Genomic DNA, 27512 nt, shown 5'->3' with positions numbered 1-27512 from the left:
TTTAAGGCTTTAAGGTGTAGGCAGCCCGTTTATTTAGATGAGGTCGATTAGCTGACTTCTTAAACAATGAATGTGAGGAAAATTCTCAATAAAATGTTGTAGATTTATATCTTTCCAAAACTGCCGAAGAGACAGTTACTAACTGTGCACCTAAAAGTATTGCTGTTTTCATACTTATTGCTAATGCGCTTTAACTACAAAGAAAACATACAGAACACGCCCGCTCGCCAGAATTTATGCGGCGCGGGATCGGGCCTGCTGCACGTCCGTCGCGGTGCTATGGCAACGGGGGATGAGTGCTGACCCGATGGTCACTGGTACAATGAGAGCGGTCACGGTGGCGTTTCTGTGGGGGCGAATTTCTAGAAGCCAGCGTACCGTGCTATGTCAATACACCTTACTGAAAAGCAGATGCTCTGTGGTTTGAGAGCTGGTCAATACAGCTGGCCAAATAATCCCATTTTGATTTTGGGACACATTATGCCACAAATATTGCAATTAAAACTAATTTTAGTTGCTCATCACAGGCGAGACCTGCCAGTTAAGCGAATGATCTAGCATTGAAAGTTGAAAAATAATTATTTATTTTTTAAATTATTTGAATTCTTCTTTTAATGATTAAGTAAACCATGTTCCTATTTATTATAAGATCACTGTAAAAGCTGTGATTTTTTTGTCATCATGCGTATAGGCCATCAATGCGACCACAACGCAACACTACTGTTTTTAATTAACCCGAAACGTGCTCTGCACTGCTCCCTTATTTCATATGGCCCCGACTACCACGCACACGTGGTGATAGCTCAACCGTAGGTTGAGCTATCACCACGTGTGCGTGGTGATACTGTGCGTGGTGATACGTGTGCGTGGTGATACGGTGGATCAACCGTAGGCCAGTACAAAACTCACCAATAAAAAAGCGAAATAAAATATAGCGGCCGCTAAAAAACGCCAGGAGATTCCAGCAGGTAGAAAAAGTGTTCCACACTTGTGATCACGGCATTAGCGGTACTGATTGAGACTCCTAGGTTTGAATGCACATATATACCCCATAAAGTGCGAAGAAGGATTACAGCAGCAGTAGCTCTGCTGGTAGAGCATTGATTGTATTCTTCGAAGGTGGGAGATTTGGAACCTTCCAGAGACAAGATATATTTTCGTCCGCTTTACTTTCGTCGTATACGTGCAGTGTAAATACTTCATATACTATCCTCTACACTTTTCCTAGATTTCTTTCAAGTTAGTTCTGATTAAAGTATGAGCTAGTTCAATTCAATTCTATTTTTTAGTTTATAGATGCTGGATGGTTTCGTTGGGTTAAAAGCTGCATAAGTAGCTTGACCAGACCCAACCATCAGACTATACTAAGTTATACAGGGCAGTAACGACAAGCAGTTCCGTGCATTGGAGACCAAACCAACAAGTAAAACAATTTAAAAAGAATATCAAAATTAGTTTTACTTTGGTTTAGATACATGTCCAGCACCACAACTGCACAAGAAAAAAAAGTGAAATAAAATATTTGAAAGAGCATAAAAAAATGAAAAGTGTTACATCAAATAAGATATCAAATAGCAATAAACATAAATGATAGCAAGGTAAAAGAATAACATCCGTATTAATTTAGAAAAACCAGCTTCAAACACAAAAATAAACATTGAATAAATAACGCAGAATGCCACATAAAATTCGTGTAATCATAAAAACTACGTGAAAAACATCATATACACACAATTCAATTGCACGGAATGTCACGATATGTGACATTACATGGGTACTAAATATATACACAAGTCTGCTTCATTAGGCACATGAATTCGCTCATGTTTATTTAAAGTAAATGGCAGGTATATACCAACCATTGGTGTTTATAATGCTTCCTGAAATATAAAACTGACCATGTTTTAGGGTTCCTAGTGGTCGCATCAATTGTACGACGTTCTAAACAGGTCAAATGTTTTATGTACTTGCTGATAGAGTCAGAAGTATATCGCGCAGTATGTAATAAACAGAAAGTATGAAGGTTGTTGATTCTAAATCAGGTCAATACCCTAAACTTGTGGCTCCGCACGTACGACTATATAACAGCTTTTCTTATGGGCAAAACGGCCACGATCACTGTGGGAGCACTGACATCGTCTGAAACAACCACATGAAGCGCGGGCCCCCCGCAGGGTTCCGTGATCTCCCCCTTGTTGTTTAACCTCGCCCTCATTAGTCTTCCTTCAAGACTTCAAACCGTCCAAGCACTTTATCACACTATTTACGCCGACGACATCACCCTCTGGGTGTGTGACGGCAGTGACGGTTTCATTGAACAGAGATTACAAGAGGTGATTGACACAGTGGAACGGTATTTACAAGGAACTGGACCATCCCGTTCGGCAGAGAAATCTGAGCTACTACTACATTGCTCTACGCTTAGAGGTCGGCCACCCAAGCAACATCCCCAAGCACCGGCACACGCTGATATAAAACTCACTACAATTGATGGTCACGCCATACCCACCATGGATAAAATTCGAGTGCTAGGTCTGATCATAGAAAGTAAGGGTACCAACAGAGAGACAGTTCGCAACATTGAAGCCAGAGTGTCTAATACGATGCGCCTCATTAGGCACATTACCAATAAACACAAAGGAATGAAAGAGGCTAACATCATCCCTTTGATCCAATCAATCGTTCTAAGTCACTCACCTATACGGCAGCGTACCACAGATGGTTCACAGCGCAAAAGTAAAAACTCAACAGCCTAATTAGGAAAATATACAAACAAGTGCTAGGTTTCTCTCAAAACACCAGCACCGAACTCCTCCTTCAACTTGGTTTACACAATACCCTTTAGAAACTTATTTAGGCGCATAAAATCTCTCCATTTGAGCGATAAGCCAAGACTGAGCCAGGCCGCCAGATGCTATGTAATCTTGGTATTTCTTACCACATTCAACACGGAGACAAACACGGCATACCACGCACTATCCCCGCCAAGCTAACAGTGTGGTGGAGCGTGCTTTAGTTCCCACGTCCTCCTGCTCTACCCGTCACCCCTGGAACTTCAGTCTGGTCGACGGTTGAGCCCTCAAGCAACAGTGACGGGAGAACCCAACGCGTCCGCTGCTGCAACCTCTCCTTCTCAGCCACTTAGGCTTTACTACACCGTGAGTCCCTCTCACCGAGACCCTCCGGTATTTTCCGGCCTTCGCGGTGAAGACGTCGCAAAATGACTGGGCAGTTATGATCGAACCATCATGTGTAATTATTGGGACGAGGCGCACAAATTGCCCTACGTTCCTTTTTATCTCAATGGCGTTGCTAAAACCTGGTACTACAATCATGAGAGCGACTTCTCCCATTGGTCGGCCTTCACGGAGCATCTCCGTCAGGTATTTGGCACGTCTGCAGGATGCTCTGCCGTAGCGAAACAGAAGCTCGCAATCCGCATCCAGGGGGACGATGAATCATATACGTCCTACGATGAATATGTTCTGGCTCTCTGTCGTCGAGCACATGACATGACGGAGGCGGATTGCATTCTACACCTACTGAAAGGTATCAACTATGTGGCCTTCAATTCTCTCGTTATCCAGAACCCAACTACCGTCCGGGACGTCACCACTACACGCCAACGCCTGGACATGCTTTATTCCATGCGCCTTCCACACGCCTCTTGTGACGCTCGCTTTACGTGCGAGCATGAATTGAGAGCAATTATCAGCACAATTTTCAGAGAGGAAATCCACGGCTTTATTCCAGGCAACCCAACAATTTCGTCTGTCCACCAACCTCCTACCAACCTGCGTGGCATAATCAAGAACTAACTGGCATCAATAACAAGCGTTCCACACACCCCGTCTCTTGTGCACTTTCCGATGCCTTCGTACGCAGAAGTTGCATCACGAACCCCTGCACCAGTGCCAACCGTGCCTGTGGGCGTCGGATGCGACCATTTGGCTGCGATGACAACGCAAGTGCCAAGACCACCCCACAACTCTACATGGCGTCCTCCGCGCCCCGTCTGCTTCTACTGTGGCATAAGGGGTCATATATCCCGTTTCTGCCAGCGCCGTCAGTAGGATGAACGACGTGGTTATCCAGCTTACGAAAGGGACTTTGCCCCGAGACCTGGTAAATACGATCCCGCACCGCATCCGTCCACATCTCCTCGGTCGCCCTCTCCTCCAAGATCTCTAGCTGGACCTCATCCTTCTCGTTCATCTTGCCGCCACACCGAGATCGCCCACGTCTCTCGACTCAAACCATAAATTCGGCGTTCCAACCCTTTCTAATTTGCTGCCCTCTTTCGCGAAGGGGGGAAAATAGTGTGAGCGCTGACTATGCACTTACTCTTCATCTGTATCACAAAATTATTGTAGTGATCATCATCGTATGTCACTCGGGCTGGTTCTCTCTGGCTCGTGCATCTGAATTGAAAATATAACCTGGTTACTGCCATACCGAACCAGGTCTCATAAGTGGTGGAGGAACCCATACCTAGAAACATGTACCAAGAACACAACAATGGTAGAGGCGTCAGTAGAGCCAGAGCCATGTCAAAGATGTTTGGGCGCAACCATGAGGCTCTCCTTGCTGACGCAGCACGCTACCAGGAACGTCACCACTTCGTGGCTGCTGTCTTATATCACACACAACAATGCAAAAGAAGCGCGTCAATCACCACATGCAACGTAGAAACGGCAGAGGAAGTGGCTATCGCGATGGCAATAGCCCACACTAACGCCTCATGTATAATCATTGACTCGCAAACAGCCGTTCGAAACTACGCCAGCGGCAGAATTTCCACCTATGCATTGCGGATTCTTAGCACAGGCGAAACTCACGAGGCAGACAAATACGTGCACATCTTGTAGTTTCCCTGTCCACACCACTAGGTAACGCGGAGGACAGTCCGAATGTAGTGGCGCACAACGTGGCTCGAGGTCTTACGTTCTGAGTAACGTCAGACGAAGCAGCCACCCAAATGGACCTTTCTGCGCCGGTGTGGGAATGGGACGATCGGCTCACTAACTTTATTGACATAATTGAACACCATAGACAGCAAAGGCGGGAGTACCCTTTACCTCGCCCCAAGCTAAATCAAGCCGAGCCCATTAAGTGGCAAAAGCTACAAACACGCACACACACGAACCCTGTCATCATGCACCACATATATCCTGACGTCTATAGTTCTAATCTATGCCAGTACTGTACCACCAGAGCCACTCTTGACCATATCTTATGGTAATATACAGCATTAGTAAGAAATTCTTTGGTCGCCCGGCCTCCATTGAAGACCTTCGGGTGCGTTGGCAGACTGCGCTGCTCAGTTCGGGCCTGGACAAAGAACTTTGGGCGATCCAGCAGGCCAAGTAAGCTGCTGGAAAACACAATCTTTCCGTCGGCCCCCATATGGAGCACATCCCAGCAATCTGCCGGAAATTAATAAACGAGTCATCTCTCTCTATTCTAATAACACTGTATTTAGGAAACGCTTCTCTAGTGCTGGAATAATAATCTGTGTTACCAATATAGCGAATAATCTTCTTCTGTAGCATCAGAACTCTACGTATGTTAGTCATAGTAGTTGTGATTCATACCAAAGTGCAATAATTTAATTGCGCAATTTAATTGGGCATGAAGTAAAACATTGTGCACAAGCAATTCGGCTTTATGTAAGCCGCATACTATGACATCGTGATGACACACCTTATGTCTCTTTGATATCTCTCATCAGCTTTGAACTCGTAGTCTGCTGAGCTGCTTTAAACCAGTGATTGAGAAATTCCGAGGACAGCGTCCTAATAAACCAAGTTTCTCTCTGTTCTTTCATTTCTCTCCACCTCTCCAGCTTTGCAAAGTGTCTGAGATTTCTCTTATAGCACTCAATAGAAGTGCGCGCATACTTGACTCTGACGTGGACAAAGGCATTCACCGCACGGGCACAGGCTGTCACTGTTTTGAGCACAATTCTTGTGCACTCGCTTGGCCCCACTATAATAACTTCTTGCAGCGGCTGCATTTCCGATGGAGGCGGAAATGTTGTAGGCCCGTGTGCTCAGATTTAGGTGCACGTTAAAGAACCCCAGGTGGTCGAAATTTCCGTAGCCTCCCCTACGGCGTCTCTCATAATCATATGGTGGTTTTGGTACGTTAAACCCCACATATCAAATCAATTATAATAACTTCTGTGGTGATTATCTTTGAACTACCCTTGATGGCAAATTGCTAAATTAGCTTGCTAGAACGTGTTGTACGGCTAATTGGCTGATGCTGAAGAAACGTTAAGGACCATCTATCCTGTACCCCCCGCCCTGTTTTGTTTAGGTGGGTTGCATTCTTGACCTTACTTTACTATAGTGCTTGCACTACTTTGGCAGTCGTCATATGCATCTGTTTGTTGGTGCCATATCGCGGCGTCTCAAGTGCGGACTCGGCACCAACGTATGCGCATGCGTGCGCAAGGACCTACAGTATAAAAACAGCAGCATTATCTGGAATAAAGGATACTTGCTCTGGCGCTTACTCAAGGTGTTACTGATACGGCCCGATAGTGCAGTTGGTACTTGTCGATTCGGTGCACATAAAAGAAGCTTATTCGGTATTTGCGATTGAAGACAATGGACATTGAAACAGGCGTATCTAAAAAAGTTTATTTTTTCAGCTCGCAGGAGGTATACAGCATGTTTGTAGGCCCGTGTGCTCAGATTTTGGTGCACGTTAAGAACCCCAGGTGGTCTAAATTTCCTGAGTCCGCCACTACGGCGTCTCTCATTATCATATGGTGCTTTTGGGACGGTAAACCCCACATGTCAGTCAAGTATACACCATGTGCCATAAATTTTAATGACGCCTACGTTCATTGGATAACTCACAATAATGAGCATCAATGCGAAATCCTATACCTCTCTAGGACGTGCGAAAATGAAATATGCTTGAGATAGATTGATTGATTGATTGATTGATTTGTGGGGTTTAACGTCCCAAAACCACCATTTGATTATGAGAGACGCCGTAGATGAGGGCTCCGGAAATTTTGACCACCTGGGGTTCTTTAACGTGCACCCAAATCTGAATACACGAGCCTACAACATTTCCGCCTCCATCGGAAATGCAGCCGCCGCAGCCATGCTTGAGATAGAAGCGCCGGAGTGATAGAAGTGAAGTACTAAAATCAAGTATACTTGAAAAGCGTAAGCTTCATTGTAAGCTATTCTTTCATAAACTTTGCGACCTAAGCGTCAGTACCATATATTACCCAATACTAGTAAATATACAGAAAATAAATGGTACTGAAGGGTATTCAAGTACGCGCGCTTGAATACCATATGCTTGCTTGTTGTTGTTAAAGAACCCCAAGCGGTCGAAATTTCCGGAGCCCTCCACTACGGCGTCTCTTATAATCATATGGTGGTTTTGGTACAATAAACCCCACAAATCAAATCATCTGATTAATGCTTTCTTGTTGTAAGACCCTATGACCTCATAAATTTTAGTCGTCTCTTGTGTTGAATCCTCATTTAAAGATATCAGGTGAATTCAGTATCGTCACTGTTATTTCTCCTTTGAGGAATTGTTTTCTGCCCGATGTAGCTCACCTTGTCTTTGCACCCGTTACGAAAAGAGAGACACTAGTTCTCACACAACTTTTATAAATTGAGCTCATCTACCACTCTCTTCTCGACAACTAGGTGACATTGTAGTTCACCCAGGAAACAGTAAACGCATATATTTTGATTAATTTGTCACGACAAATTTTCATGTTACAGTCGCCGTCATCTTGTTTGTAGTCTCATATTTGAAGCCTGCAAAAAACATGATTGCGTTAAACGCTACCTTTCTTTCGACCATCCGCCTCAAGTTTTCTCAACCATTCATTATTGTCACGGGGTAGTGACGCTGAAGAAGGTAGAGACGTCTTCTCCAAATTTTAACTGTTTATTTGGCCAAACTTATGGCCGGTAAATGGAAAGTTACATTAGAGCGAGAGTTACTGACACTGTTGGCGGTGAACAAAACGTCGGCCTTCAATCAACACACAAACGGTTACGTGCATTAGCTTCTGTATATGTGCCACCAAATATTCAAGTGTTATCGCTAGCGACCACGTTAGTTCCAAGATAATCAGTAATGTTCGCGTTGTGCGAGTAATCTTGACAAAATAGTCGAGCACAATAATGAAACATTTAAAGCACTCATTCACGGTTCGCGCTGACAGTCTTTGTGCGCGCAAGCTGAACACAGCCAGAGCTAATATCAGAAACACTGTTGACAGCAGTATGCTAGGCTTTCATATAACTAAGCTTGTCTACACAAAAGTTTCTTCTTGAAGCGCCACAAGTTTTTAATGTTCTGCGCCACTTTTGTGCTCCTCTAATCTTGATGTCTTCGTTTCCTGAAAGGTTGAAGTGGTTATTAGCAAGATATATTGTCTGCTGTAGCCACACTGTACTTTTTTCTACTACTGCATTCCCCTATAATATTCACCTTGTTTTGCGATTCGACACGCTGTTGCTCAGGTTTACGCCATAGCCTAACAAATGCATCACTGCATAATTCCGGTTGCTCCTGCTTACTCCACATTTCTCCTGTAACATAAATACGACTTCATTCATTACCCTTAAAAAAACACTTTCGCGATGCACAACAAGCTAGTTATGCAGTTTGCATACAATTTTCAACAGTAAGATGCAGCTATTGCCTTTCGCATCTGCTATTCGAGAAACAAACAAAAGTGAGCCATCTTTCATAGAGAGATCAAGGAAATAATCCTGAGTCAGCATGCCTGTTTTTTTAAAACACATAAATACATGAAGTTCTTTTTCTCGCACTTTCCTTTTTTGACATTAACGTTACAATTAGGTTCCCTGAATTTTCTTGGCGTGGTTCTTTCTTGAATTTCGTTATCATTCTGTCTAACGAAGAACACTAGCCCAAAAGCGCACGCACCTTTCATTTATTCATTCAATGTGGAAGTCTCACTATCGCAAACTTGGCGCCTTCAGGTCGTGTACAAGAGATTAGGGGTCAGCTTTCAGCTCGTTATAAAGTGGAGTACTTCGTGACTTCAAACAGGCATAAAAGTGTGCTCAACACATGCCATCATGGCTGCTGGTGGCGCTGACTTGCGCTCCCGCGTTTATTAGCGCATATATATATATATATATATATATATATATATATATATATATATATATATATATATATATATTTATATATATATATATATTGCCACCTGGTGTTCTGTGCCAGTGAACGAAGAAGATGAAGACGAGCAACCCGTGTCAGTGCATACGTTTTTCTTTGCGTCTCATATTTTGACAGTCGCGTCCCCTCGTACGTTTCTTCGAGCTCCTAGCGCGTGAGAACTGGTGGAGGTGCTGGTACCCTATCCACCGATTCCCTCTCAATACAAGAAGCTCCAGCCCCATACCGGTGGCTACGCCTGTTCACCGTGCTAGCCAAAGGATCCGTGGACTGGACCCCGAGTTCGAACTTCTCTCAGAGAGGATGATGGCCCCAACTATCCCAGGCAGCGCCGTCCCAAGTGGCTCCAACCCAGCCGGTATAGAAGGAGCAACGCCAATGCACAATGCGGTGTTCAAACCACGAACGCCGGATCCTTTTCATGGGGCTGTCCATGAGGATGTTGAGGATTGGCTAGTCCACTGTGACTTCGTTGCCGCTCATAGCATGTGGAATGTCACAGCCAAGCTCCGACATGTCTACTTCAGTTTCAATGACAGGACAGGAAGTTAAACAATGTCACAAAGAAAGACGTGTACCCGTTGCCCAGAGTGGATGATTCTCTGGACAGGCTGCGGCACGCGAAGTATTTTTCGTCCGTCGACTTGAAGAGTGGTTATTGGCAAATAGAGGTCGATGAACGTGAGCGGGAAAAGACCGCTTTTGTAACGCCAAATAATCTTTTTGAATTCAAAGTGCTCCCTTTCGGCCTCTGTTCCGCTCCAGCCGCATTCCAGCGAATGATGGACACCATCCTGGCAGACCTCAAGTGGAAAAGCTGTCTCGTCTACCTCGATGATGTCGATGTGTTTTCAGAAAGGTTTGACGAGCATCTTCATCGCCTTCGGAATGTGCTCGAAGCCATTAGATCGGCCAATCTGACACCCAAGCCTCAGAAACGTCATTTCAGCTATGAAGAATTGAAGTGTTTTGGTCACGTTGTGAGCGCCGTTGGTGCTCGACCTGATGCTGACTAAACTGCTGTCGTCACCGCTTTTCCAACTCCAACTGACATAAAAAGTCTTCGATTTTCGAGTCTGTGCGCGTATTACCAGCACTTTATTGAAAACTTTTCCAAAATTGCAGAGCCACTATTACGCCTCACGCGTGATGACACACCATTTGTCTGGGCTGACGACCAGCAGACTGCCTTTGCGGAACTACAGCACCGGCTCTCTTCCCCTCCCGTGCTAGGCCACTTCGATGAAGATGCTGACACAGAAATACGCACTGATTCTAGCAATATTGGTCTTGGAGCTATTTTGGTACAATGACAAGACGGCATTGAACGGGTAATGGCCTACGCAAGTCGCGCACTGTCTCGCGCAGAATCTAACTATTCGACACCAGAGAAAAAATGTCTCGCGGTCATTTGGGCAATTACAAAACTTAGGCCATATCTTTACAGAAGAACATTTAAAGCGGTGACTGATCATCATGCTTTGTACTGGTTGACCAATCTACGAGACCCTTCAGGATGATTACAATGATGGAGCCTCCGCCTACAGAACTTTATGTCACCATTTTATTTATTTATCTTTTATTTATTGGTACTGCGATCTTTTACAAGATTATAGCACGGGTGGTACAAAACATGAACATAAACATCAGTGGAAACAGGCAAACAAACAATCCAAAACACAAATGTAATACAAACTTATGTAACTGATAGCTACAGTGATTCTTCGAGACAAGAGAATCAACAAAAAGCAAGGTACAAACATAGATAACAATCATTTCTGCAGTGACTCTTCAAATGCAGACAATGTATTTAGGGTAACAACATCGTTATGTAGATTGTTCCAATCCACGATAGTCCTCGGAAAAAAAGAATATTTGAAACAATTTGTTCGATGCATCAATGGAGAGATAGTAAGATTGTGTCTCTGTCTTGTTCCGTAACCCAATGAAAAGTGAACGATATGTGATGTGTCAACTGCATAGTGACCTTTTATTAACTGGAAAAGAAATTTTAAGCGCAATATTCGATTTTGGTCCGGAATGTTTGGAAATTTGCTTTTCAAGAGAGGTTTTGTAATCGAAGTAGGACCGTACGAGTTATAAATGAATTTAACAACCTTTTTTTGCACCCTTTCAAGTTTTTGGATATCAGTCTGAGTGAACGGGTCCCATATGACCACAGCATACTCCAGTATAGGACGGATAATGGCATTGTAAGCGAGGAGACGAATACTTGGTGTGGTTGATCTTAAAGAACGCCTTAGGAAAAAAAGTTTACGGAGAGATTTAGCTACTACAAAATCTATGTGCTTTGACCAGAATAGATTTTTTGTAATCCAGAGACCAAGGTACTTGTATTGAGTTACATCTGACAGAATGATATTGTTGGAGGAGTACTGGAACAAAAGAGGATCTTTTTTAAGGGAAATTCTCATAAAAACTGTTTTAGCAAAATTAACAGGCATCTGCCATTTGTCACACCACGGAATGACTTTTAGAAAGTTCCGATTTAGTTTAATTTGATCGTCAACTGAGGTGATCTTTTCATATAAGACACAGTCGTCGGCGTACAACCTAATGTGAACAGAAAAGTCAGTGACGATATCATTTATATATAATAGAAAAAAAAGAGGCACAAGGACGGATCCTTGAGGAACGCCTTAGTTTACAGGAACTTGTTTAGAATATGTATTTTTTATCGTATCAAATTGACGCCTGTTAGGTATGCTGTTATCCAGTCAAGGATCTTTTTGTTTTGTAGAATACAAGTTAATTTGTGAAGTAATTTAGTATGCGAAACTTTATCGAAGGCTTTTTGAAAATCCATAAATATGGCATCCGTCTGCTTCCCTTCGTCAATTGCTTGAGCAAAGTCATGCGTAATTTCCACTAATTGAGTATTCGTTGAAAAGCCCCGCCTGAACCCATGTTGAACATTTGTTAATACATTATGAGAATTAATGAAGGTAATTATATGTTATGAATAATGTGTTCTAGAATTTTACATGATGTTGATATAAGGCAAATCGGTCGGTAATTTGGAATAGATGACTTGTCTCCCACTTTGTGTAAAGGCTTAATTTTGGCGATCTTCCAGTCATCTGGCAGTTGGCCCTCATTCAACGAATGAGTATACAAAATAAACAAATAGCGAGAACACCATTCTGCGTAGCGCTTCAAGAAGGCATTTGGAATGCCATCTGGCCCGGTTGATTTTTTAACATCCAGATTCAGCAGTAAGTTTAAAATGCCATTCTCGGAAATGACTAGGTCTGGAATAGGTGGGAGCGATATTGAAAAATCAGGAAGGATGCCGTTATCACAAGTGAAAACAGACTTGAAGTGGTTATTGAAGGCGGAACAAACTATTTCTTCATTGCATGTTTTTTGGCCGCTTATCGTGAATGAGTCAATCGAGCGGGATGTTGGCGTGATGAGCCTCCAAAATTTCTCGGGTGATGTTTTGATAAAAGTTGGAAGCGATGTTTCGTGGTATCTTTTCTTGTCGCGCGCAATTTGCAGTTTTAGTTCGCCCGACAGGTTAGCTATCAGCGGTGTATAAGCAGCTTTATCATGAGATTTCGCTCTTTTGCTTTTTATTCGTTTAAGTTTTTGCTGTAAATGTAGCGTTTCTCTTGTAACCCAGGGGTTCCGGTTTTCAGTTTTTTTAACGATTTTCGGTATGAAACGCTCCACGCATTCAAAGACAATATCTTTAAAAGTAAGCCACAGATAATTCACACTGCTACCCGCGTGTTTAAAATCATCGTAATGAAAATCAAGGATATCCAGGATGGATTCATCGTCAGCTCGGAAAAAATTCGGAAAGAAAATTTCTGTACAGCAGCGATCAACACACATATCTAAAAAAGTTAGCAAAACTGCCCTGTGATCCGAAATACCGCTGATGACTTCACATATTGCCGTGTTTTGGATTGAGTCACTTAAAAAGAATAAGTCGAAGATAGATTTTGAACCATTTAGTTCTCTAGTGTATTCTTTAACAACCTGCAGTAAATCGAACGAAAAAACAATATCTAGCATTTCGTGATTAGCATTGCTAGTAGAATCAGAAGAAAAATTTTCCCAGTCAATATTAGGCAAGTTATAATCTCCTGACAAGATAAGTTTGTCATGTGGCCTTATATTTTGCCGCAAGTAGGTTCTAAGCTTATCCAGAACACTATCAGAAGAGTTCGGGGGACGATAAACCGCACCTATAACATAACGAACTTTGCCTATATAGATTTTGCAAAATATGCCCTCAACTTCTATTATATCAGGCAATTGTTGCGGATGTAATGATTTCTTGAAAAGTATCGCAACACCTCCTCCTCTTCGGTCGCGGTCCTTGCGGAACACGTTATAGCCTTTTGGGACAAATTCACCATCAAAAATTTCACTGCTTAACCACGTTTCAGTAAGTACGGCTACATCGGCATCGTGCGACAGTATGAGTCCCTCAAGCTGGACTGATTTGTTGACAATGCTGTGGCAATTTACGTTTAAGATAATGAATGGCGATTTCGTTTTGTTATAAAGTCATTCGGAATTTCCGGAAACCTTGTAACGCTTGCCTTTTTTTCGTCCCATCTGTATATTTTCTTGTCAATGCTTAGCTTATCAAAAATCATTTTAACCTTACTACCAGCTTCTCTTTCTTCTGCAGAACTCTGCCAGAGCTTTTTCCGAATTTCCCGCACTTTCTTAGAAAAATCTTCCGAGACCAAAAACGGTGTTCCTTTTAATTTTGGACACGACTTCAAAATCTCTACCTTGTCACGATAATCTAGGAGCTTAATTATAACCGGGCGAGCTTTCTCGTTCTTTTTGCCAAGTCTGTGGCACCTTTCGATACTGCTCACCGAGATTTTAAGCTTCTCTTCGAAAACATTCCTTTTTATCTTCTCAACAAGTTTTTCGGGTGTTTCAGACGGGTCTTCATCGATACTGTACAGAATCAAGTTATTTTTTCTACTCCTATTTTCTATACCGTCAACCTTTCCCAAAAGATACGACACGTTTTTTTCTAGTCTCACTACAGTATCCTTTAGTGCACACATATCTGTTTTCAAAGCATTTATTGCAGACAGCTGAACTTCAAGACCATTTGAACGTTCTGTAACTGACGTGATATCTGCCTCAAGTTTCGTTTGCTTACTCAGAATTTCATTGATAGATGCTGTCATAGCAGTTTGACCAGAAAGAAGTTTAGCCAACATTTCCTTCTCACCGGGGCCAGGGTTTGATTCAACGTCTCCGCAAATCAAGAAGTTCTTAGCGCAAGTGCACACATGGAAATGTAAATTGAGAACACACAGTGGGCACGGCAGCAGAAACAAAAAGCGGTCACCGCTACGGTAACATTTGCCATAAGAGTAGGGACTAACCTGCAGCGTACAAAGAAATGGATTGTTGAGCATCTTGCCCGTCGTGCTGCTGCCGAGCCCACTGGAGGGGATGGCTGACGTGAGGCAATTTATACGGGCTGGTAGGACCACGTGGTAGTCCGTTCCTGAGGCAGGCGCCGGCGCAGAAGATACCGCAACCGGCACGATGAATTCCTCCGCTTCACACCGGTCGCAGGCCACTTGATAAGCCTCCGTTGATGCTCTGCAGTCGACAACGCTGGACGAAGGAAGCGGTAAAGGATCCATGGTGTACAACTCAGGCAAAAAGCACGAAGATGCCGACACGCTATCACGAGCCCCTCTTCAATTCGCCAGTACAAGCGCAGAAGAGGACGGCGCAATCGTGGCAATTCTGAGCGGGCCGGATTTAATGTCTCATCAACGAAATGACGCCGATCTAAGAATGAAAATAGACCACATAGAAGGTGGCACCGCACCCATTTCTCGTCCGATGTCACGAACGTTGCATCATTTTGCCTACGAAGTGGCGTATTATACAAAAAGAACACCGGTTCTGGTGACAGATCTCATCTTCTTGTCGTGCCTGAAGCCCTCCGCGACGACGTCTTATTAGCTTGCCATGACGAGCCCAAATCCTGCCATCTGGGCTACTCGAGAATTATGGATCGGGTGTGGCAACACTACTGCTGACCTAAAATGTTTGCCTGTGTGAAACGCTACGTGAAGGGATGCCGTGAATGCCAGCGTCGCAAGACACCACCCTTAAAGCCTGCAGGCCTTCAACAACCGATCGATCCACCCCCTACACCGTTTTATCAAGTGGGAATGGACCTCCTAGATCCATTTCCTTTGTCTTCTTCCGGCAACAAATGAATTATTGTCGCAACCGATTACTTGACGCATTACGCTGCGATCAAGGCATTGCCACGAGCTGCCGCAGCTGAAGTTGCCAGTTTTTATGCATCAAATTGTTTTACGGCATGGCGCCCCGTCATATGTCATCACTGATCGAGGGACATCATTCACAGCGAAACTCTTGGATGATATCTTCAGCTTAAGTTATACAACCCATCAAAATACCACTGCGTATCACCCTCAGAGTAATGGTTTAACAGAAAGCTAAACAAAACGCTAGCCGACATGATCTCTGTGTACCTGGATGTGCAGCACAAAACGTGGGACGACACCCTGCCATACGTAACATTTGCGTACAACACTGCAACGCAGGAAACTACACGCTTCATGCCATTTTGACTCGTTTATGGTTGAGATATCAGAACTACGCTAGACGCCATGATTCCAAATGAGGACATCGACAAGCTCAACCAATTAGCCCCCGACATCAGTGACTACATTCAGCACGCTGAGGAAGTACGTCAACTGGCCTGCGAGCACATCAGAACTCAACAGTGCGCAGATGCACAGTGGTACAACATTCGCCATCGAGCAGGTAATTATGAACCTGGTGACCAAGTTTGGGTTTGGGCACCCATTAGGCGGTAAGGTCTCAGTGATAAACTCTTGAGAAAGTACCTTGAACCTTACATAGTACTCAGACATGTGAGTGACGTCAACTGCTAAGTGGTTTCAGACGGAGGCTCACCATCATCCCAGCGCAGGTTACCACGACCTGAGACTGTACACGCCCTCTGCCTAAAACCATACTTTACGGGGTGATGAGAATTTTTTTTCGGGTGCAAGTGAACAGTGAATGCCATTTATTTCTCATTGCCGGGCCCAGGACGCAATTTCTCTCATGCGCTACTTAGTTTAATGTTTATGTTGCCTTCTTCGACCCACTACTGTGCAAACGTTTCTTGAGCATCTGGTCGATGCTCTCTAGGGGGGAGGAAATATGCCACCTGGTGTTCTGTGCCAGTGAACGACGAAGACGAAGACGAGCAACCCGTGCCAGCGGAGACGTCCTTCTTTGTGTCTCAGATTTTGACAGCCGCGCCCCTTGTACGTTTCTTCGAGCTCCTAGTGCGTGACATTATATATATATATATATATATATATATATATATATATATATATATATATATATATATATATATATATATATATATAACCACCGTGGTAGCTTAGTCGGTGGAGCGTTTAAAAGTCGCAGGTTCGTTCCCTGCCCACGGCAGATTATCTTTTCGCCCACTTTCTTTCTTCACAATAATATATCAATAGTATCCCGTATGCTTTACATGGCATCATCATCCCTCAGATATCATTTGTATTGCGCCTAACCAGCAAAACGATCCCGTAAAGGCACACTTCTTTCCTTCGCAAAAAAGCACGTGTTTCTCATAAATTAGGGCAACAAGTATGTGGTCCTATTTTAATACTTCTACATGATTTATGCGGCACTTCAGAAACCTACCCACAGAAAAATGTGTATGACCATTATTGTGAAGATTATACCACATTTGTGTGAAGTGGAGTTTTTCGTGAGATGATTTGTTATAGCTTATACCACTGCTTGTCTTGCGCGCCAGTCACAAGCGGGATGTTATTGAACGATGCTTTTCATTAAAATGAACGAGTGGCACAGAACAGTCACATTTTCACGAGCTTGAACTCAGTGGGTGTTTTAAATGCTAAGCAGTTCATAGCGAACCTCGGCGACTTTAAGCGTATCTATCTATCTATCTATCTATCTATCTATCTATCTATCTATCTATCTATCTAAAGCGTACAGACACGAATGTACAACAGTGAACAACGTTTATTGGGAGCGAGGATTTTTATAGCCTCTGAAGGGTATGCGCACACAACGTGCGCAGTGGCAGTGACATGTGCAAATGACGATGCATCAGCCTTCTTTCCCCTTAAGGGTGGTAGCGATCCGGCGGGCGTCGGTTTCTGGTGGACCTGCGTAACATGGTTTCAAGGATCGAACTCTTTATTGCCATCAGATTGCGCGCCGCTGGCGTCATTTCCAACCTGGTTATCATGCGTATTTGGTCGGCTGTCTGTGTCTGGCGCACCTGGGCTCTGGGGTTCTCTTGAGGTCAGTGGTGCACCGGTTTCGCCAGCTTCCGTCTGCGGTGCCCCAACCCCGGGCTCTTGCTTGACTTCTGCTTCACCGGCAGCGAGTCCCGTGCTGTCGGTTTCTCTTCCTCTCAACTGGTCATAATGCCGGCGATGATGTTCGCCGTCTGCGGCCTTGATGGTTACCATGCGGTGGCCTTCGAGGGTCTGTACGACGCCAGCCTTCCACCTGGCTCCTGTCCCGTAGTTCCTGTACCAAACAGAGTCTCCAACTTGGCGAGTGGTTCCGGGGTGCTCCGTATCTGCGTGAGAAAATGGCCGACACGACACGATGTTATCCAACTTGCATTGAGGCTCAAAACCCAGAAGCATGAACGCTGGCGTTTTCCCGCTGGGCAGAGGGGTGCGGCAATACTGTAACAAAATTTGGTCTAATCGGCCTTGCAGTGTGCTTCTAGCGTTCTTGCGCAGTCGCAGTTTAATCGTTCGCACTGCCCTCTCTGCTAAACAGTTGGACTGCGGATGATAAGGCGCAGTGCGAAAGTGGCGAATTCCGTTTTCATTCATGAGCGACTGAAACTGCGCGCTAGTGAACTGTGGCCCGTTATCGGAAACCACGGTTCGGGGCAGGCCAAACCTACTAAACATTGATTGTAAGGCTTCGATAGTCCGTCCCGCGCTGGCTATCTTCACTGGGCTCACCTCTATCCACTTCGTGTGCGAATCAACCGCGATGAGCAACATATGTCCGTCAACCGGGCCGGCATAGTCTACGTGCACCCTTGACCACTTCTCCTTGGTTTCCGGCCATGGCACAGGCTCCTTGGCAGGTGGCATGCTGCTACACTGCACACATACAGGGCAAGTGTTTACCACACGTTCAATGTCCCGATCCAGCCCAGGACACCAAAATATGGAGCGCGCCAACTTCTTCATCGACGTCATCCCTTGATGATTGATTGATATGTGGGGTTTAACGTCCCAAAACCGTCGTCCCTTGATGAGTCTCGTGCAGCATGCGTAGTACGGAATTCCGGGTGGCGACCGGAGTTATCGCTCGGTGGCCCCAGTAGACAATGTTAGTACTGCACACAAGTTCGTGTTTTTTGAAAAAGAATGGACGTAAGTCTGGTTTTGATCTCGGTAGTTTCCTAGGCCAGCCGTCGTGAATATAGACAGCGACTTGCTTGAGGGTGCAATCTGCTTTTGTCGCCCGGGCCAAATCACTAGACGACATCAGGGTGGTGTCTAGTTGCTCAGCAAAAAGTACGTACTCACGGGCGTCGTTATTGATGGACTCCATGGTACTGGCATCGTGCTGGTAGCTTGCCGGAAGGTGGCTCAGGGCATCAGCTACCGGAAGGGTTTTTCCTGCCTTGTACTCGATCGTGTACGTGTAGCCGCTGAGTAATAAAGACCAACGTTGGATCCGTGCCGCTGCCAGAGCAGGTACGGGCTTGTCCAGGCTGAGCAGTCGCAGAAGTGGCTTGTGATCTGTAATTAGCGTGAAAGTATTACCCAGTAGGTACTCACGAAATTTGGTCACCCCAAAGACAACTGCCAGCGCTTCACGCTCAATTTGTGCGTAATTCCGCTCTGCGGCAGTCAGAGTGCGCGACCAAAATCCAACTGGCTTCGCTTCTCCGTTGACCCGGTGGTATAAAACAGCCCCGATGCCGTAAGACGACGCGTCCGTTTCTAACACGAGGGGCTTTTGCGGATCGTAGTGCGTGAGGAACTTGGCGCCTTTGACGAGGCGTTTCGTTGCTTCGAAAGCGGCCTCTTGTCTTGCTCCCCACTGCCAACGGGCGTTTTTCTTTAACAGTTCATACAACGGTGCGAGAACAGTGGACAAGTTGCCAAGGAATGCATGGTAATACGTCACAAAGCCGATGAATGACCGCAGCTCTGCCACACATGTGGGCCTGGGCATTCCTGATACTGTTTCAATGTTATCCGCTTTCGGCAAAAGGCCATCTGCGCATATGCGGTGCCCAAGATACTCAACTTCTTTCTTCCGTATTTTGCGTTTGCTTGGGTGAAGCTTCACGCCGTAGTCCCGTAACCTCTGGAAGACTTCGTGCAATTTTTCGCAGTTGTCTTGCTTCTCTGCCACAACCACGTCATACAAGTAAACTTGAACACCCGGTATTCCTTGAAGGATGGCTTCCATGCGTCTCTGGAAAATTGCTGGGGCGGACGCTACACCGAAAAGGAGCCGGTTGAAGCAGAATAGTCCTTTTTGCGTGTTAACAACTAGAAGCTGCTTTGCGTTCTCATCTAGAGGTAGCTGACTGTAAGCGTCCTTTAGATCGATTGTAGAGAACACTTCGCCTCCACTTAAGCTAGCAAAGATGTCTTGAATTTTGGGCAACGGATATTTTTCCGTGTGGCAAGCAGCGTTGACTGTTACTTTGAAGTCACCGCAAAGTCGTATGGACCCATTTTTCTTTACTGCCGGAACAAGAGGCGTTGCCCAGTCAGCGCAAGCAACTGGTGTCAAGATTCCTGTCTGAACGAGACGATCTATCTCTTGGCTAACGGCTTCTCTCATCCCGTAAGGCACGGCACGTGTCTTAAAGAAACGAGGTACGACACCTTCGCGCAAGCGTAACTCAACGGGTGGCCCTTTGATTAAACCTAGCTCTTCCGAGAACAAGTCCTGAAACTCGTCTAACAACTGCTGCACTTGTAAATTGTCCTTAGTAGAGGATGGCTTACCGGGGGCAGCCTTCATTCCGACGGCGAGAACCTGCCTTCCGTGCTGTTCTAGGGCTTCGATGACGTCCCGCCCACACAGATCCGGTCCAGAGCACCCCAGCACCACCAAGGTAGCGTCCAGTGTGGTCCCGCCGTACGTCACCGAGATATTGAGTTGACCCTTGACGGGAATTTGACCGTGGAAACAAGTCAGTTGCAAGGTAGTCTTCTGGAGCCGAGCCCAAAGGTGACGGTATTTGGTGTAGGTAGGCCATGTGATGATTGTCAAGGGGGAACCGGTGTCTACTTGCATTCGGAGAGCCACGCCATCCCATTCTATGGTGCGATAAATTGGCTGGACCATGTTCACCGATGCCGCTTGCAAGTTGAGCAGAAATTGTTCGTAGTCGTCATTATCAGACCACTGACTTTCACAGTGGAATACTTTGTTTTGCCGGGACTGGTGCTGCTGGCACACACGGGCTAGGTGTCCTTGCCTCTTACAAGTGAAGCATTTAACAGAACGGAACTTGCATTTTTCCGCTGTATGACTACTTTTGCCGCAGCATGGGCACGTCCCTTCGTGCCGCCAGTCTTCCCTGCTCGTCGACTCTCGTAGTGATGGATGCCTAGTTGGTTGGCCTCTGCGCTTCATCGTCATAGCGTGCACATTGTCCGTGTTTCGCGCGCTGGCCATGTGGTCCACGTTTGCCGCTGTCATCTCTGCTGCACGCGCTGCCTCTTCCGCCTCCCTCAGCACGAGTTCCGCTTTTGCCCACAGCTGCCGACGAACACTAGCGTCGCGCAGGCCGCAAACAATGCGGTCCCTTAGCATCCTATCGAGGGCGCTACCGAAATTACACCTGCTTGCAATCTTTCGTATTTCCACGAGAAATTTATTTACCGACTCTCGTGCAAGCTGATTCCTTGTGAAGAACTTGTACGATTCTGCGATTTCATTGCACGCCGGAGCAAATCGCTCACCCAGGAACTTCACAGCGTCTTCGTATTTCAGGTCCTGTATCTTCGCCGGCGCGCATCGTGCAGCCAATAAATCCACTGTCTTTGTGCTCAACGCCGTGACCAAAATTGCCCTGCGTTTCTTCTCGTCCGTGACGTCGTGAGCCTCGAAGTATGCTTTCAAGCGTAGCCGGTAAGCCTCCCAGTTGTCCGCCTCCTCATCAACGGTTCGACCGCCTCGTCGCCACTGAAGCGTACAGACACGAATGTACAACAGTGAACAACATTTATTGGGAGCGAGGCTTTTTATAGCCTCTGAGGGGTATGCGCACACAACGTGCGCAGTGGCAGTGACATGTGCAAATGACGATGCATCACTATCTATATATCTATCTATTTATCTATCTATCTATCTATCTCTCTATCTATCTATCTATCTATCTGTCTATCTATCTATCTATCTATCTATCTATTCATCTGCTTACGTTTGGGTGCTCAAGTAGTCAACCCCCTTAACTTGGTGTGAACCAAAGTAGGTATCAGAGAGTAAGATGGTTTAACGAGTATGACGTGCTGATCAGGACATGAATAATGTTAAAACCTCGTCGCGTAAGTCATCAAACACTTCACACCGGACAGTGCCACATACCCACGGGCGAGTATGTGCCACTGGTATGTGGGTATGTACCACAGGTGGTATCTACCCAGGAACTTAGCATCTACCCAGGAACGAAGAGAACACAAAGAGGCGAATTTAACACGCGAGCGTTAAGAAATACTCGACATCGGTAGCATCGACCCAACGAATGCAAGGAATGAATGTCAGGGTCCCAGCTGGAATCAAACGCAAGCATTCTGCGTGGCAAAGGAGCATTTCACCACAGACCTACGCCAGAACTTGGAACTGCTTTTTAAATAGACGTTAATCTTCGTGAAACGTCAATAGTGGTTGTACTGCTGCCTGCCCAGTTTCATAAACATTACACACATGCTCCTTGAATACAGCTGTCACGTAGGGTTAACATCATTTGTGGCTAGTTTCTAGGTGCTGAAGTTGATTTATGTAGCAGTGTCGAGAGCCAGTGTCCTCGCGAGTATCAGCGCTCGACATCATCTTTTGGTGTTGATGAAACGCATCTTCCAGGTAGAATCGTTGCGCAAGTGCAGACAGCTGGTTATATAAACATCTGCCCCTCTTCAACATATGTCTTAGTGTGCAACATTTGTACATATATTTAGCGTCATTTCATGACAAGTCGCGCAATAAATAAATTGCAACACAGTCAACTTCCTTCCACATGCTTGGCTTAGCGTCAATTCCCAGGTACGTGGGATCTGCCGAAATTTTTTTCTCATTTATCGCGTGATTGCATAAATATTTGGCATTATTTGATAAGCTTCTGATGTACATAAACCAGATCAAGACAGACAATGAGAGTGTTGTAGGATATTTTGGAAGATATTAGAAGCAATTTCGACCCTGGTTTGTGTGATACTGTGTGATACCACCGAAGTCTGAACTCTCAAGAATTCATTTAAACACCTGGAGAGCATCAAGCACTGGTGATGTCCAAATTTTGTGAAAATAATGGCATCAAGCTCCAAATGAGATAGTTGCAATGCTCAGTAGCGCGAGCATGGGTTTTTTCTGAATATATTGTGGCGTATGCAAATACAGTTTGTACTTATAAAAATCAATGACTTTCATTGGTGTCACACGCAACTTTTATGACTTTGAACAGAAACTTGAAGACGTTCTGTGCTATGGTCAAACCTATCAAACTAAACTACCTACTTTGGAAGCCATAATGAACCCCCTTCGGGAAACACCCCTTTGAAAAAACGACATCCTAAGGCCTTGGCTACTTTTTAGGGGCGAAGCCCTTTAGGGTGTGGGTTTTCCCTCCTCTGTAGTATTAGTAGTAGTAATAATAGTAGTACTATTAGTATTAGTAGTAGTAGTAGTACTAGTAGTAGTAGTAATAATAGCTGTATTAGTAGCAGTAGTGGTAGTTGTAGGATGTAGCCACCTTTTATTCATGAATTGCACAGTAAATACAGCTTTGTGTATACGATCTTGGAAGTAAAACACTAGATGGCGCTTGTGGTTTTCGTATATTTCATTGACGGACGGATGGACGGATGAATGGATGGACAGACAGGCAGGCAGGCAGGCAGGCAGATAGGCAGACATACAGATAGATGAACGGAAGAACGCATCGCGCCTCTCATAATCATTCACTCTACGGATATGCTCTGACTTTTTCGTAGAGACACTGGGCCACAAAATCCCTAATGACAAAATTTTCAGCGAGAGTTTGCGAACCCCAAATGCGCATGTGCCAGTTTCGTGTGCTCTAAGCATTTTGGTCGCACTCTTCTTTTTTTCTTTTTCTTTCCCATACACTTTCCTCTTTACCTCCCTACGTTTATCGTATCCAAATGGGCGCGTGATTTGTTAACTTTCAGAAGTCGCTTTTATCTTTCCCTCTTGATGACAGCACAATCATTCTCATGAAATGATGATAAGTTCACTTTACATGGCTTTTCATTGAGCCCCCAACCTTTTAAATCAACCACCCATTACCACTACATAACAAATATGCTTCGTCTGCATACTGCCATATCTGCCCAAGCAATAGAAGAGCGAAGAATTAGGACCATGGATCACTACACTGGCACAGCAAGAACTGGTCGTCGGTCCCCGTGCATGCTGGTGACTGCTCTAAAAAAGAAAATGTGGCTGATCCCTCTTTCTAGGCATTGGTATAACAAGAAAGTGAAACGTATCTTCAGATAGGTAGTTGAACGTTGAATGTGCATTGTTTCCACACAAGGACGAACGAATGAATGTTACAGCAACTCATTGTGAAGTCATGCAAGTAACGGCAAGCAGCTCGCAGCACGCACCTCAATCAGAAAACTCACACGGAGTGAGCATACACAGGAAGAGTGTAGACTAACGGCTGTCAAAGCTTGACACTTACAGCACGATGTTCAAACAGAAAGATAGACGCACAATCGAACAGCACAAGTGCGAAGGACTGTCGTAATTCTTACTTCTTGGTGTGTGAGCAGCGTGTTCCTTTCGTAAACGTGGTTGCGGCAGCAAGCGAGGAGACCTTCGTGCTCTTTGGAGTCACGAGTGTCCAGCGAGCGCGAAGGGGAGGTCATGGTCCGTGATGACGGCGCTCAGAAAAACGCAAGAGCTGACGATCTATAGAGCGCGCCCAAAGGTTAAAAATTACTACAAAACGCTCAACACGAGGCTTTCGCGCCATCTCGCTGCTGATGACAAAAACACGTTAACGGTACGGAGCTCAGAGGATCGCCAAGTGGTATAATGTGTATGGCTTGCCGTTAGCCGTTTAAACAAGGTACAGACCTAGCGATTGGCGCCATGCACTGCACATTGGGAGGTCGCTGGTTCGACAGCCCACGACAACATCCACCCTTTTCATTTCTTCTTTGCAATTAGTTAGCATATATTTTACAACATCAAATCCATGACGAAAATACTTCAGTGGAGCCATGGTAGATGCCGGTATGAAACACTTCGTTAAAAAAAGAACCTTTTCAATTTGTGTGGGTTGATGAAACGTAGATGCATCGTGAATGACTTCCTGCAACGTAGATGACTCTCTTGAAAGAGACCCTTGTGTTTTTAGGACAACAGTATATTCTCATCAAAGAGTCGTAGGACGCAAGATTTAACGAGTCCTTTTATTAAGTCATATACGTCGCAGTTCAGTGTTCATCTAAACGAAAAACAAATAGTCTCTATACCCAAATAGCATCTATCCGTGCCGTCGAAGCAAGCGTTTTATATTCAACGACACTGAAAGATACCATGGCACAGGCTACATAAATGTGCACGCTGCGCTGGTAGAAACAGTGCGTGCTCCAGTATTCACAAGCACTTGCCAGTGAACATTGCAGTGCTTTCAGCAGTTTCCAGTGTACACGAGCATGACAGCGGTAAAGTCAGCGCCCATGCTTGTGCAACATATCTATTTTCCAGTGCGCCCAGCGAATTACCAGTGAATACCAGTGTGTACCAGTATCTCCAATGTGTTCTAGTGCCGAAAAACGCACTGGCATCCCGCTGGAGATGGCATTTTCTAATAAGGATATATTTAAAAGCAGATTTTGTTGACTGGTGTCGTTAAAGAAGCCAATAAGCTGGTTTAGTTGGTATGATTGCATGGTGTAACGAGTACACACAAACAGAAGGTGATCACAAGGGACGAAGACATGTATTCACTGGCTCGCAACAAAGTGAAATTGACAAAGCTCACCATTTGACGTGAGGCTGTAGCGCAGCAGTGAATTCGATGGCAACAAATCGGAATGTCATGTGAGCTGAAGCTCTTGTAGCACTCTGTGGTGGGTTCCACCCGCAAACGAAGCGGGCGGAACATAACACACGGGTGCGATGGAAGACGGATGGAGCATTCCCCCTCCACTTGAGCTACGACCATCGGAGAAGACTGGCATCTTTCGCTCGCACTTGAAATATACAGTAAGGTGATGTCGTCACCACACGAAAGCCGGGAAACTACGCGTTGAGTACCTATATATAATTACTATCGCATTGAAACAAAAAAATGAATCACAAAAAGAAAAAAATCGTGGCGGGCGCTTTACGCAAGTTTCTTACTGCATTCTGGCTTGTTTCCACCACGAAGCTGTTCTTTTTCTAATAATACTCAGCTGACAGCATACCGATGCTGGCTTCTTCCCCTTTTCATGCTCTTTGTGTCTGTGTCTTCGTTTCATCATCAATCGACTGTGTACGCCCACTCCACGGTTGATTGATTGATTGATTTGTGGGGTTTAACGTCCCAAAACCACTATATGATTATGAGAGACACCGTAGTGGAGGGCTCCGGAAATTTTGACCACTTGGGGTTCTTTAACGTGCGCCCAAATCTGAGCACACGGGCCTACAACATTTCCGCCTCCATCGGAAATGCAGCCGCCGCAGCCGGGAATCGAACCCGCGATTTGCGGGTCAGCAGCCGAGTACCTTAGCCACTAGACCACCGCGGCGGGGCGCCCACTCCACGGGAAAGGCCACCCACATACTTCTTGTAGAAACCCAGTACTGTGTTTACTGGGACCATGTTAATTAGCAAACTTCTTAATTTTATCAACCGAATTCTGCCTTGCCGTCACATGCTTGTGTACTCTCGAAATAATTACCAATGGTTATATTGCGTTCTTGCCACATGTCCGGCCTGTACACATTTATTTTTCTCAATTTCAGCTAAGACGACCAAAACACCACTGTTTTTTCTGCTCATTGTGCTTCATTGGGATACCTGAATATTTTCACCTATCATTTTTCTTTACATTGCTCCCTGTGTAAACCTCTATTTCCGCTAAATTTATTTCACTTGCCCCCAGATTCCTTCACCATAGCAGCCATTTTCTCGTTCGCCATTTAGTAAATTTATTTCAGTTGTGTTCACTCTCATTTTCCAGTGGTCTGTAATCGACGATCTGTGCATTTTGACGCTCAGTAGGATGAAATCAAATCAAATTAAATCAAATTTTATTTCATCTTTCGAAGAAAAAAGTAATAGAAGAGCTGTCACAAAACCTACTACCGTGAGTAGCTTGCCGAGGCCACAGCTCCTTCTGGTAGGAGAGCAGCAGGCAATGAAAAGGACAAATATTGTCACGGTTCTTAAGACAAACTTGATATAATAGGCTTGTTGAGTCGACTAGCCAAGCAGCAGCTCAGATAGCTGGTCTTCGTCCTCTTTAACTCATGGATCTCACCCAAGCAGATCATGTGGCAATAGTCCCCCCTTTGAAAGCATCGACTCAATGCTCGTAAAGAAAAAATGAAGGCATACACACGCAGATGTAAAAAACCAAAAGAGGGAGAGTGCCAGTACTCGCAGCACAAATGAGGAAGTTTCGCCAATGCTTGCGCCAAGCGCAAAAATAGAAGGCTTAAAAACACAGGAGAACACAAACAGCAGTAGCAGCGCAATGTCACGGCATGTCGCAACACGTGAAACCACAAGGGCTTCAGCCACAGGGGTTTCAGTGTGAAGTAGTGCTTCAGCCGAACGACATGCATGGTTTCCAGCCGAAGCTGTCAACGAGAAGACGCTGCGCCGTCCGAAAATACCTCGTAGGTAAGATCTGTGACACGTCTAAGAACATAGTATGGTCCAAAATAACGGATAAACCTGGTCGCCGGACAGGGATCTACACACACACTCGGTCCCCAGTATGGTGAGTGACGTTTCAATGGCGGAGGTTGTAACGTCGTGTGTC

General features: G+C 45.1%; 1 protein-coding gene across 1 annotated transcript; it reads right to left on the bottom strand.

Moving 5' to 3' along the window:
* Nucleotides 1-15902: 15902 nt before the first annotated feature.
* Nucleotides 15903-24392, bottom strand: LOC142767894 (uncharacterized). Its single transcript, XM_075870139.1, has 4 exons — nt 24279-24392; nt 18837-21465; nt 17555-17860; nt 15903-15958 (listed from the first exon to the last, which is right to left on the bottom strand). The coding sequence occupies exons 1-4, from the start codon at nt 24390-24392 to the stop codon at nt 15903-15905; spliced, it is 3105 nt and encodes a 1034-aa protein (XP_075726254.1).
* Nucleotides 24393-27512: the final 3120 nt, after the last annotated feature.

Source organism: Rhipicephalus microplus, chromosome 7 (assembly GCF_043290135.1).
Source record: "Rhipicephalus microplus isolate Deutch F79 chromosome 7, USDA_Rmic, whole genome shotgun sequence".
Taxonomy (NCBI): Eukaryota; Metazoa; Arthropoda; class Arachnida; order Ixodida; family Ixodidae; genus Rhipicephalus; species Rhipicephalus microplus.
The sequence above is the reverse complement of the archived record's forward strand: the minus strand, read 5'-3'. Positions and strand labels throughout refer to the sequence as shown.